At 36.7% G+C, this 13,234-nt stretch overlaps 1 protein-coding gene across 1 annotated transcript in view; it reads right to left on the bottom strand.

Annotated features, from left to right (window-relative positions):
* Window positions 1–13,234, bottom strand: part of TBC1D19 (TBC1 domain family member 19) — a 46,074-nt gene that overhangs the window by 26,974 nt on the left and 5,866 nt on the right. Inside the window, exons 2-5 of the mRNA XM_063157752.1 lie at window positions 9,028–9,100; window positions 8,214–8,259; window positions 6,422–6,497; window positions 563–637 (exon numbers count right to left, since the gene is read on the bottom strand). Of these exons, the coding sequence (XP_063013822.1) occupies window positions 563–637; window positions 6,422–6,497; window positions 8,214–8,259; window positions 9,028–9,100 (270 nt within the window). The remainder of the gene's footprint in view (window positions 1–562; window positions 638–6,421; window positions 6,498–8,213; window positions 8,260–9,027; window positions 9,101–13,234) is intronic.

Below are 13,234 nucleotides of genomic sequence, written 5' to 3'. Positions count from 1 at the left end.
AGAGGTCAAGCAGGGGAATGAACAAAATGTGCGAAAGTTACTCCCTAGTTCCATGACCTCTAAAATTAAAGCCTCTATATTAATTAAAAAGAAATAAAATTAAAAAAAAAAAAAACAGACCAGAATGAATGACAAACAAATCAGCAATGTACCAGTACGTCTCTCTCCTCATGTACCAGTTCAGCTACAGCCTTGTGCACACAAAGCACATTGGTGTCACACACAGGCTGCACAAGTTATACAGTTGAGTCTGCACACAAAATACTCAGTTATGAGACAAGAACACAGTAATGAGCTTTCCCACATGCTGCCCCCTCAAGAGGATAACTACTGCAATAGCAAAGAGGAAAATCTACCTAGAGCATTCATCTTCTCCCAAGCTGAGCTGACACATTCATTGCCACCATCTCTGAAAATTATTGGGCATTACAATTATTTAGATACTGAACCTGCACCTCTTGATAACCATGTCTAAAATGAAAATTACATTACAAGTGTGCAAGATGAGGCTTAATTTCAGAGAAGATGTCAGTTTGAAAACAGAAAATTAACAATACATTACCTTCTGTGCTAGTGGGATATTGAGTTCTGTGCACATGCTATTCAGACTTTTCAGAATTCGCTTCTCCCAGCTTCCCTAAAATAAACACAGAAGATAAATTATAAGGAATTTATTTTTCTTGAAAATTGAATTTACTATGCAATAACAAGCAGTTTTTCTGAAGTTAGGTATATATAAAAGGATAGCAAGAGTCACTGACTGACATCTGCAAACATATGAAGGGAATATTTATATGCTTCTTTACCTGGAAACAACAGATCAAACAGATCTCATTCTTTACAACACAAAAAAGAACCAGAAAATTTAGTTGTTCATATTTCGTATCTTTGAAAAATCATGTATTTCACAATTACTGCTTTTTATATATGTTTAATGATCAAGGTTCTTTATAGATCAACATTTAACAAATTTTTCAAACAATTATAAGAGGTCAATCAACTGTGCATAGCAAATACCTTCTCCACTTTGGGGCCTGAAGAGACTGGCAGTCTTTCTCCACAAAAAGTATCTTAGATGTTGTCAGAAATTAAGGGAAGTTAGAAACGTGGGATTCTGTAATGCTTAAAAAATAGTTCCTCTAACACAGTGCTTAGGAAATAGTTGTCTAATCAGAGAAAACAGAGGTAGACAATACCTCAGTGGCCGGTGGACAGCTTAAAAAGCAACCAGATTCTTCTGACAATTGCATTAGGCTTCAGTAGAGCCTACTCCATGGCTAACTCCTCTGAAGCTAATGCCAATTAGTAATGACTTCCTTGTCAATGGACTTGGTACTGTGCTTCCGTGATTACAGCACCACTGGTGCGTTTTATACTTTAGTTTTCTGTGGAGAGTAAGCCAGACCTCAATCACATGAATGCAAAGACTCCTCTTAATTTCATTTAGTTCTATTTATTGCTTGTAATTTGCTCTAGACACAAATTTTACAACAGTTAGTTACTGTTTAACCATGCTCCTCAAAGTTCTGTCCAAAAGAGGCTGCAGTTTATTAGACAGGAAGCAAATGAAGGGCACCTAAAAAAATAAATCAAAATCTTGTCTATAATTGTTTCATTTCAGCTTTCACTTATAAGATCATTTACAAGACTCTCTCATACCTTTTTCCATCAAAAACTTACTATTTTTCACCAGAACTTTTTCCTCACAATCAAGTCATCCCTTCACTTTCTTTTGTATAAACAAAACAGATCTGAGTTTTGAATGTAAGATATGTGTTCCAAATTGCATACTTTTTATCATACTCTGTAAAATATTTTTCTTTAACTGTATTAGCATATTTAAATTCCTTTAAAATGCTGCAGTTACACAACACCATGTCACAAACTGATTCATCTCTCACAAAGTGGTAGTATCAAGCCTTTACTATTTTGCTAAGAACTGAGGTTTTGTTTCTAGAGAAATAAGAAGCGAGAGAACATGAAGATTACTAGGCCATATAGGATAAGAAAGTGGAAATGGAGAAAACACAGGTAGTAGCAGCAAAAACAAAGTTAAAGGTACAGTCTTTTCTGGTAAAACTATGGTCTAGATCAGATGGCCCAGCCTCCTGTCCAGCCAAATCCTAAGTGTTCAATGTTGTCTCCCTAAGGAGATTATTCCAATGGCTAATTGTTCCTATGCAAAAAATTTTCTTCTTCTGTCCAATCAGAATCCCCCCAAAAGTAACTTGTACCCCTTACTTCTCATCTTTTCCATGTGATTCTTGTAAAAAAGTCTCCATTTTCTCTGTAGCCACCCTTTAAACACTGGAACAAGGTCTCCCCTAAGCCTCCAGTTCTCAAGGCTGAACAAACCCAGCTCTCTCAGCCTTTCCTCACATGTCAGGCTGCCCAGTTCTCTGAACATCTCTGTGGCCCTTCTCTGGACCCTCTCCAGTCTGTCCACATCCTTTACTGTACAGTGGGGACCAAACCTGAACACAGCACTCCAGATGTGACCTGACCAGTGTTAAGTAGAATGGGACAATGAGCTCTTTATTTCTGCTAGTGATGCCCACATTGATGCAGCTCAGCATCCTGCTGCCTTTCCTTGATGCAGCACCACACTGTCCACTCATATGCAGCTTGCTGTCCACCAGGTCCTCCAGGTTCATTTCCTTCAGACTGCTCCCCAGACAGGTAGATCCAAGCCTGTGCTGCACTCCTGGATGTTTTCCCACGTGCCAGACTTTACATTTGTGTTTTTACATTATAAGTCTCTTGTTAGCCCACTCTTCCAGCATATCCAAGTTTTTCTGCACAGTGACTCTCCCTTCTAACATGGCCACTTCTCCACTTGGTTTGGTACCATTGGCACCATCACTTCATGATACCATCAAAATTAAGGGAGGATAGGTGGAAGGGGCATAGGGAGGGGAATAGCAGAGATATGCTTAAAGATATGAAAGCTACAAAAGAAGAAGAGACAGATGGAAGCTTTGCAAGACCAAGAACTATCTAATTCCAAAGAGCAATGGAGGTCAACACATTTGGTGTGACTTACAACGGCCATACCAGACATTAATCCTCTCACTGCACTGGGGATGCAACATGTTTGTAATAAACCACTTATATTCAGTCATAAACTGTGACATAATTCATCTTTCAAGACCCAGTAAGGATATTAAAATAAATGCAAAAAAGACAAAACCAAAGTGAGGGTTATGCAGCCTTTCCAAGCAAGATACCATGCCCTCTCTCCAGGGCAGCAGGTACCTGAAGTGAGCAGAAACAGAATGCACTGTTCCTGACTGAAATAAAAGGCAGAGGGAGAGGTCATAAAGTCCTTTTATTGATGGGAACAATACATTTAACAAGATGATTTCTCTAGTCTTACAAAGAAATTCAACACTAAGAAAACACACTATTAGGATTGCTATGGTTACAATTATCCAGTAAAATAGCTGAAACTGAGGAAGGTAGCACTGCAATTTGGAGACAATTTCATAGCATCACATGGTTTCCAACACCTAAAGACCACACCTGAAGGGAGAGAGGATTATTAACAAGGGCATGCAGCAATAGGACAAGGGGGAATGGATTTAAACTGAAAGGGTAGGTTTACATGAGATAGGAGGAAGAAATTCTTTACTGTGAGGGTGGTGAGACATTGAACAGGTTGCCCAGAGATATTGTGGATACCCCATGCCTGAAAGTGTTCAAGGACAGGTTGGATGGGGCTCTGAGCAACCTCATCTAGTGGGAGGTATCCTTGCAAGGGAAGGCTGAAACCACATCTTGAAGGTCCCTTCCAACCCCAACCATTCTATCATCCTATGACTTACAGCATTACTACTCATTGCCATTAATGTTCTATCCTTCTCTAGAAACCTGGTTTTCTTTTGAGGCAGGAAAAGAAAGCAATATAAAAACTTCAGTAACAATGTAAAAACTTCAGTGTGCTATCTATGAGAAAACAGAACCAATGTGAGGAGAAAAATGGTTAATTATGAACATTTTAACACCTACTCAAGAAAAGATATATTAATATTGCTTTAATTACTGACTCAAAGTCATTCTAGTAACTACCAGAGATGGTTTGCTGGGAGTAGTACCCTTATTTCCAGAATTCTGAAGTAGAGCAAAATTTGTTAAGATAGAAAAGGATAAAGAAATTGTCAACAAACTTATAACAATAGAAACAGCATCTTAAATGGTGACTGTATCTAATAAAAACAGAATATGACAAATATGGACATTTTTATATGGGGACAAATTTTGATGGTAGCACCACAGTATTTTTTTCCAACTGCTGTGATGCTAAATGAAAATAAAGTAAAAATATAAAAAAATCTACCTACAAATAAAAAACCCGAAGTCTTTACTGTTAAAACATTAATTAGATTTTCAATATCTATGAAAGTAAATTGTTTTCACTTTTATCTCTCTCCCAAAAGGTACTAGCAACCTGTACACTTGTATTTTAGCCATTTCCAAATATTTTAAACAAACTAAATAACTGAAACACTGGCTTTGTAAGCATTTCACATTGTTTATTTAGTCAAAAAGAGTAACAAAACCAAACCTAGTTGTGATTCAATTGCTCTGATGATGCTTGTTTTCTTACAGGCCCATTATCTACAGTGATAAATGTGTGTCATCTTGAAAATCAAAGACTTGCACGTTTTAGAAAATATCGTGTTAGTTCTCTAACTGTGCATTTATTATTTTTTCACAACTACCCTAATTTACCAGTATTTCTCTATGGAAAGGGTTCACAAGTCTTTATCAAAGAGCTGTATTTCAATAAAGGGTTTGAAAGGGCATCATACAGGTTTGGCTGGGATAGAGTTAACTTTCTTCACAGTAGTTGGTCTGGTGCTTTCTTTTGGATTTGTGACCAAAAGGGTGCTGATAAAACACAAATGCTTTAGCTATTGCTGAGAAGTTCAAGATCTTCTCTAATGCTTTCCCAATGGCACGGAGGCTGGGAGAGCACAAGAATTTGGGAGGAGACAGAGCTAGGACAGCTGACCCCCAGTGAAAAATGGGATATTCCAGACCATACAACATCATGTTCCAAATAAAGAAGCTGGGACTTCTTTAAAGTTCTCAAAAGTTGCCTGATGATGGAAAGTAACGAATGCATTCCTATTTTGCTTTGTTGACATGTGTAGCTTTTGCTTTGCCAATTAAACTGTCTTTGTAACCACCATTTCTCACTTTTGCCCTTTTGATTCTCTCCTGCTTCTCTGGGGAAAAGTGAGTGAGTGGCTGAGCTGCCTACCAGGGTTAACCCACCTGGAGGACATGGATGACTAATACTCTTTGAAATAGGGAATCAAATTTTGGAACCAGCAGAGACAGGACTTCTCCTGCTCAGTTTTAAACTACTGGAATAACAGGCCTTTCTACATACAGCTAAAAACACTGCAAGTATTACATACACTTTTGTAAAGTAATAACCCATGAAACTGCTTCAGACAAACATGCACATAGATATATCTCTCTGGTTGTTGCATTAATAAACTAGTAAGAGTGATTTTTTCAGGCTGCAAATTGTGGCATTACATTTCACACCACACAAGAAAAATTGATTAAAGCAATCCTTAGCCCCAAATCCTAAAGACTGAAACCCAGGACAGAGAGATAAGACTTAGGGGAATAAACAACAATATGCTTGTAAAGGTAACACAATTTGTTGAGTATTTTGTAAAAGAACACTGCAATGTATTTCTAGGCACAGCAGAGTTAAACACACCTTTATCCCTACCTCAGATGTTTTTGTTAGACCATATTCTTGAAACTTGGTTGGTTTTTTTTACATTTTTATGTGGATTTTTTTGTTTATTTCAAATGGCATATATTGGCAAAAAGATAAACAAGCTAGAGTATTTTTTGCTGACACCAAAAATCCTCGTTTAATCTTTACAGTCCAGTCTTTCTTATTCTCCTTCAATATACCTTAAGCTCCTTAGCTCTATATTTTTCATCTTCCTTTCACATTTTTAAGTACTAAATATATCTCTTCTTTCTGAAGATCTCACTATCTCTGCAGCCTGTTATCTTTCATCATGAAACTGCCTGTGTCCCTTCAAAAAAATGTTTTTGTAACCCTAAGGAAATGACCTATAGCTACCCCTTTTTTCCTTCTCAATGAAACCAAATTCTCTTCCTTGACATATTCACATCAACTCTATTCTACATTTTTCACCTACCTGCCACTATATCCTACTTCCTTCATGGCTGGAGAATTACTTGAGCATTTTCTGTATTTATGTAAAATGTCACATACACAATATTACTATTCACTTTGATGAAATTACAAATCTGTGTTTTTCCTAAGGTATAAAACCTAGAAACACAGTAACATTCTACAGAGTAAATCTCAGATAGTCTAATTAAAGCTCTGATATGAATGGTAAAATTGATAACCACCAACCTGTGCTTTCCTCATATAGGCTAAAGGTTCTTTAATATGTTCAGGTGGTGCTGCAGGATGACAGGGCCAAGGAAACCTTAAGAAGAAAATATGGCAAACTTTAAATATTCTGATGCTTTATTTTGCTTAATTAATCCCATATTTGTAAACTTAAATATAACTTCTATATATAGAGAGCACTAGCAAAAACACAAGTGTGTGTTGATCAAAACTGAGTATTATTTTTAAGTATTTTTTCCTCATCCATTCTATGGATACAAATAAGATAACAATATGCAAGAATTAGTAACATTTCAGCATGAGTTCTTCTTGTATTAAAAATAATGCTCCCTTATAATTTCACATACTTATAAAATAAAGTAAAATAATTACATTAACAAATGAGGTATTTTAAAAGTGAATTCTCTTCACATAGTGTCATCTTTATGATTGCCTGTAACTTTCCCTCTCCAAGTCATCACAATTTTTAAGAGACAATATTTTTTTGAGGTTCTCCTTTTAAAAATCAGTAGTAAACATGTACATGTCCAAAGTAATTAGAAGTTTAAGTGAGGTATTGACTTAGGCAAAGCTGAATATCCACTCATAAAAGCTAAACCAAACCACCGATTTATCTTTCAGTAGTGTAGATTATTTCCAATGAGTTTTTGCCAAACATTACATTCAACTTAATTTTAAGTGTCTCAAATGTCTTTCAGGAAACAAAATTTTCACATAGCTTCCCTAATAGTTAGCCTGAATTTTCATTTGTTTGAATGCATTCCATCAGTTCCTATCATATGTTTTTGGGAAACCCTCCCCAAATTTCTTCCCATTTTTACCAGGTAAGATCATTCCTGTACTGGCTGCAAATTTGTTATGGACTATTCTGCTCCAATGTGTAAAACAGAATTAATATCAACAGATTTCAGAAATGCTGTTTCTTGGCTTTTCCACAATACTCATGAAACCATGGTGTTCAGAGTTAATTTCAATTTTCAAGGGCAAATTCCATTATTTTGCTGCTTACTTCCGTGCATTAGCCCTAGAGACAGGTAAATATTTTTTCCCTGGAAAGATACAATGAAGATGAATCCTTGCTAACAGACAGAACCCTTTTGCAGAATTAAGTCCCTCATACTACTAAATATACATTGTGCTAAACTGGTAACTCTAACAAGCTTATTAGCACAAATAGATTTGCATACACAATTCTTATTTTATAGTTGCATTCATGGCTGTATCTGTTATGAAATTCACCTTTCCACAGTGCCAGAATATAAAGAAAAATTATGTTTCCCAGAAGTCTAACCCAAAGTTTGCTGAACAACAATAAAAAGGAAACTTGGCTGATTTGATTGCGTTTATAACCATATCCCAAGCATGATGAGCACTGACCAGAGAAACCTAGAGATCCAGTATCTTTAAGATTTTAAAAAATAATTAATACAAAAATACATGCAATGCTGCGACCAATACCTCAATTAAAACTCATTTGCAGCAACTACCTCATTTACATAGTTATATTATGACCGTTGGTACCTTTGGAAGTAAAGCCAAAAGGAAAACACTAAAGTACCTACAAAATGTGGTGATATTTATTTCATTTATTCTTTAAAATGCACTTGAGTCCCATATTTTCACTAGGATGAAAAAGAAATAATGGCACTTTAAAAACAGAAGCTAAGCAGGTACCATTGCTATGACAGATATTGCAGATTACAGTAACATACCATACACCTCTATAAACAAATGGATCAAAAGTAAATCATGTGAGCAGAACTCATTAAGTGAAAATACTTAATAAACTCACACATTGAGTTCACTATAAACAGCATTCTGAAGCTTCTTTTCCCAACCTGTTAAAATAAAAAACAACCAGAAGACAACTTTAGGAATTAATACTGATGGAACATCAATCAGAGGTTGCTTTGCAGTCACTGGAGTTTTATGTCTGGTCTCAGTTCATGTCTACCTACCAGAGAGACAAGGGGAGACAAAGAAACCTTAATCTAATTAAGATAGGAAATCTCCAAGTTTAAATCTCTATACAAACAGAACATCCTTTATTTCCACCTGCTGTTCAAATAATTACAATATAGTTTTGTTTAAAAACTTACATTCTATTTCTTAAAGCCATCATTTTATAAAACCAACAATTTATATTAATAGAGACAATGTTCCTGATGATTAGAAATCTGACATCATTTATCATAAAATCCTCACATTATAGTAACATAGCCTACAACTTTCAATGCAAATTGGAAATTCAACTAGAGGTAAAATTTTCATTTCAAGAGTATCCCCATGGAATTTAATTTACATTTTCATAAGTGACTCAACTCTCTATTCACCCAGAACTTTCAAAAAAATCACGAGTATCTTATAAAATCATAAAAGCACTTTGCATAGTATGTTTTTCAAAATGCAGATGGAATCCAACAACACTTTCCCTTTTAAATTTTCTTTATCTGATTCAATAATCTGGAATCCCTGAATATCTGCTTCTGGCTACTGTCAGTGACAAGACACCAAGCTCCACAAAGCACTGTCTTCATCACTTATATCACATATATTCTTACATACATCTATCCTATTCACAAATATATCAATGAAGTGTTACAAACCTGATGTCTTCAGAAAATCCTTAATATCCTCTTTTAGAGATTCCAGCTTAATTTCTGGTTTGTGTAGGCTAACCTAATATGAAAAATAAATAAATAAGCATCAAGAACTAAAGAGAAATTACATTATTCAAGTTATAAAGAAAGTAATGAACATGCTTAAAGTTACACCCAAAGCAAACTCCTTCCTTGAGCAACAGCAGTCAAAAACATCAGTTAACTTTTTTCTCATTCAATGTCTTCACCTTTGTCATCAATGCTAAAAGGTGTTACGTGGGGAAGAAGAGAGAAAAAAGGAGTAGAATATGCAATGAACACATATGAACATACATGTTTAATAATCTGAGCAAACACCCCACATACTCAGCACAAATGCTAGAGTGTACACATTAAGGAATTGGTCATAAGGCACACATGGAATGAACTAGAAGTCAATCCCTGTATTTCACTTGAAAGAATTAAAACTGAAAATTCCATAATTTTTCACTTAGCCTTCCACAGTTCACCTCCTGCAGGTAAGAAATGCCATTTTCAACCCAAAAAACTGACTGTGCACCAAACACTCCCCACTGCAGCTGTGACTAGTGGGTATATACGGCCTCTTGCAATGAAATGCACTCAACACACTAACCAGCCCTAACCAGCACTAACCAGCCCTAACCAGCCCTAACCAGCCCTAACCAGCACTAACCAGCCCTAACCAGCTTTACAATCATTCCATGACACAACCACACACATCTGCACATCTTTCAGCAATAGCAGGACCAGCTGCTAGAGCATCTCCTTCTGCAGCTAGACCAAGAGGAGAAAACCAACACATCACAAAGGTCCCAAAGGACAACAAGCAGAAACTCTGAAGTTCCTGTGAAGGGCCTTCTAAGACATATTCTCCTATGCATGGTACATGGCAATAGCTGATTAACATCAGATAATAAAGCTAAAGGTATAGAGAAAAAAAACAATGCTGCATGCTAACTTGAAAATAACACCAGAAGATCTGTGTGTCCACAGCCAGGAGAGCTCCAGGCATATGTTAGAAGCACATGGCCATGTCATCTACATAGAAATGTGAGACACCTCTTTCCAAAAACTACTCAACAATGTGCTGTAGGCATATCAACTGCTAATTCTATTGCAGCAAGCTTTCCTGCTGCAATAGAATTTTCATTTTTATTTAATTAAAAATAATCTTTCACCAACTTGTGCAGTCTAACAGCACTGCTGACAGCATGGCATGCTTTAAGTCCACAGCACACAACTAAAACTCCAAAATCTTGTACTTTGCCTTACAGTTTATACATGGAAAAAGGTGTTTCTGCACTGGAAAAGCTCGTCTAGGTGAATTCACAATGCAGAATTTTAAGAAAACCTTTCCATTTTCCCCACATGAAAAGAGGAATGGACAATAATGGAGAGAATAATAACATCTGCATTTCAAGATCCCTTGCCATTACAGGTAAGGGAGGCATTTATACTTAGTTTATTAAGTGCAATAGCAAAGAGACTATTTCTCAGCATGCTTCTGAGAAAGAAAGGTCATCATAAGCACAGACTAGAAGGTGTGGAGAGTTGCATAACTCATGTTTGTCAAATGACAAACAAATATTCCATCCAGCACAATGGTAAAAGCTGGCAAAGGATGGTTACTAATATCTGGGAAACAAAGATTTTTATGTGTGTTCTTGGGCAGCTCACAAAATACCCTTTTAAACAAAAAACCCAAGGAAGATTTTATGAAGAATTCCTTTTGAAGCTGCTTTGATGGGATGTCCTTTGTCCTTTTTGTACATTTGCCAGGCTGAGGGTTTGTGTGTTCACTGTAGAAACTTTAAATAAAGTAACACACATCAAGCAGGGCAGATTTTGCCATACTGTTCCTCAGAAGTTTTTGTGAATGTTCAGCTTTGTCTTTGAGTTAAATATGGCTGATTCTAATCTCAAGGTCCATGGAATGTCAGGTCTGGCATACTTTTTAGATATGAAAAAAAATCCCCTTCACAAATAGAACTTATTACAGATGATAAATCACACAAAGAAAAGAAAGCTCCTGTACAATCTGCTATAAAATGGATTAATTATCTTGACACTGGAAACAGTACAAGAAATTATGTAAGTGCAATCCAAACAGTGTTTTAATTTTCTGCTGTTCACACACCTGTGAGCTCTTGGCTTACTAAGGAGTATCTGATACTCCTATTGACAACAACAGGGGTTTTTGTGGAGATTCCTGGAAATTCTGGAAATTGATACAGCATATCACATTAGAAGGCATTAAGGAGTTCAGTCCACACACTACTTCCCATTTTCCCTGTCAGGCCAAAAGAACAAGAGAGGTCTTTCTTGTAAACTGCTGTTGCCAAGAGAACCTGTCCCCCAGCTGCAGAACACCAAATCCAGAGACTCCTGTATGCAGCAGAAAGGCAGTCACAAAGGAAACAGGGCAGCACGCTGGGGAAAAATCTTCCCCAAGGATCACATCATTGCATCAGCCTGCACTGGTTAACTTCACCTCTTCATGCCCATGTATTCAGCCAGATATTATTTCATTATTCCTAGCCCTGATGCAGCCAATATTCTTAGGCTAATCTTTAACTTATCAAAATATCTATTTTTAGATGTCTCACACCCCTCCTGTGTCCTTTTTCTTCTCTTCACTGAAAAAAGCTGTACTGAGACAAATTTTCACATAAAAAATGTGAACACTTCCCACCCCCCCAAAATTTGGGGGCACTTTTGTCTCCACTTTTACCAATTCAGAGCTCAGTTGCAAAAGCCTCCTCCCATTTACACTTTCCCTCTTGTTTACTTGTGTACTACAATCAACACATTCCTAAGTGATAAGCAGAACAAGAAAGCCACAGAAACTGTTAGGATTGCTGATCAGTTTTCAAATCAGAAATTAGATACTTGAGAATGTGACAAACAGTTCAGCTGGCACCGGCAGCCAGCTCTAACACAGACCATATTCCAGCTCTGTATAACACAACAAGGGAAAATACTCATTTTGGTAAGTGAAAGGAACTCTCTTCAGAACTGTTTTGCTGCAACTTAACAGTATGGTGCCTCTTTAGAATTCATATGGGTGTTTATAGGAAGTAAATTGAGGAATCAAGGGGACTTAGCAGAGCTGATATTCCAAAATTACTAGTCCAGGTGTCCATATAATCTTCTTTTTCTTTTGGATTAACTGATCTAACTTATTTCTTTGTTGTACCATGTTGGAAAACACATTTAGGTATTTATATTTTGGTAGGGTTGGTTTGTTTCAAACTGCTTGGTACAGTTTAACACACTGACTAAGTCTCATTTGCATTTTTTTCCTGTGATTTTATTCCCTGTAGAATAAAAAAAATATGTTGACAAAATTTAATTTATATAAAAAAGCATTACTACAACTTTACATAGCTAAAAATGCCTGCCTAAGATTTACTGGGAGAAAAACCCACATTGATGAGATTTGTACTCATGAACTGAATTAATTCCCTGCATGATCAATAAACAGCAAACACCCAGATAGAACTACCAATTTCAACACACACATCTTGATGAAAGGATGTCTTACTTCTATGAGAAAAATACTATCTGTTGCTATAAGGAGACTATAACATGCAGGGTAATAGAGGGTGAGCAATATAGGGGAACAATCCATGAAAGCAAAGGGTGACAGTTAAAACAGGGAAAAAGCCAAACATTCAGAGGCTGAGTCAGGGCAATATAGAATCAGAGTCCTTAAAGTCAAACATTTCAGCAAGAAATAACAAATCATTTTTAGTAAATGTTAATGCCTATCAGCTTTTCCCTGTAAAACTAGCATTGTGGATAATCTTATGGGTAGGGCACTGAGGTCCAGGTGTGGGATGTCTATGGTCCTCTCCAGTCTTGGTCAGCTTCCTGTGGATCAAGGCACATCTGTCCCTTCCACATTCCTTCATAAAACAAGCTGTCATTACAGCATTTCTTGGCACCCCCAATTCTTCAGCTGTACACACCCAGACTCGGGGGACTTCTAAAATTTTGCCAAATTTGCCAGTGCCTAAGGTACCACTAACAATCTTGTGTGTGCATCTTTGATTTTGGCAAGGTATCCTGCTAGGGTCTGTGCAGCCACCATGGGAAGTGATACCCTCAATGTACTCTCTCTGTACCTGGATGCCAAGATGGAAAAAGATCCAGACACTCAACACTGCTGTGGCTGAAAGGAAGCAAAAGG

This window comes from Melospiza melodia, chromosome 5 (genome assembly GCF_035770615.1).
Source record: "Melospiza melodia melodia isolate bMelMel2 chromosome 5, bMelMel2.pri, whole genome shotgun sequence".
Lineage (NCBI taxonomy): Eukaryota > Metazoa > Chordata > Aves > Passeriformes > Passerellidae > Melospiza > Melospiza melodia.
The sequence above is the reverse complement of the archived record's forward strand: the minus strand, read 5'-3'. Positions and strand labels throughout refer to the sequence as shown.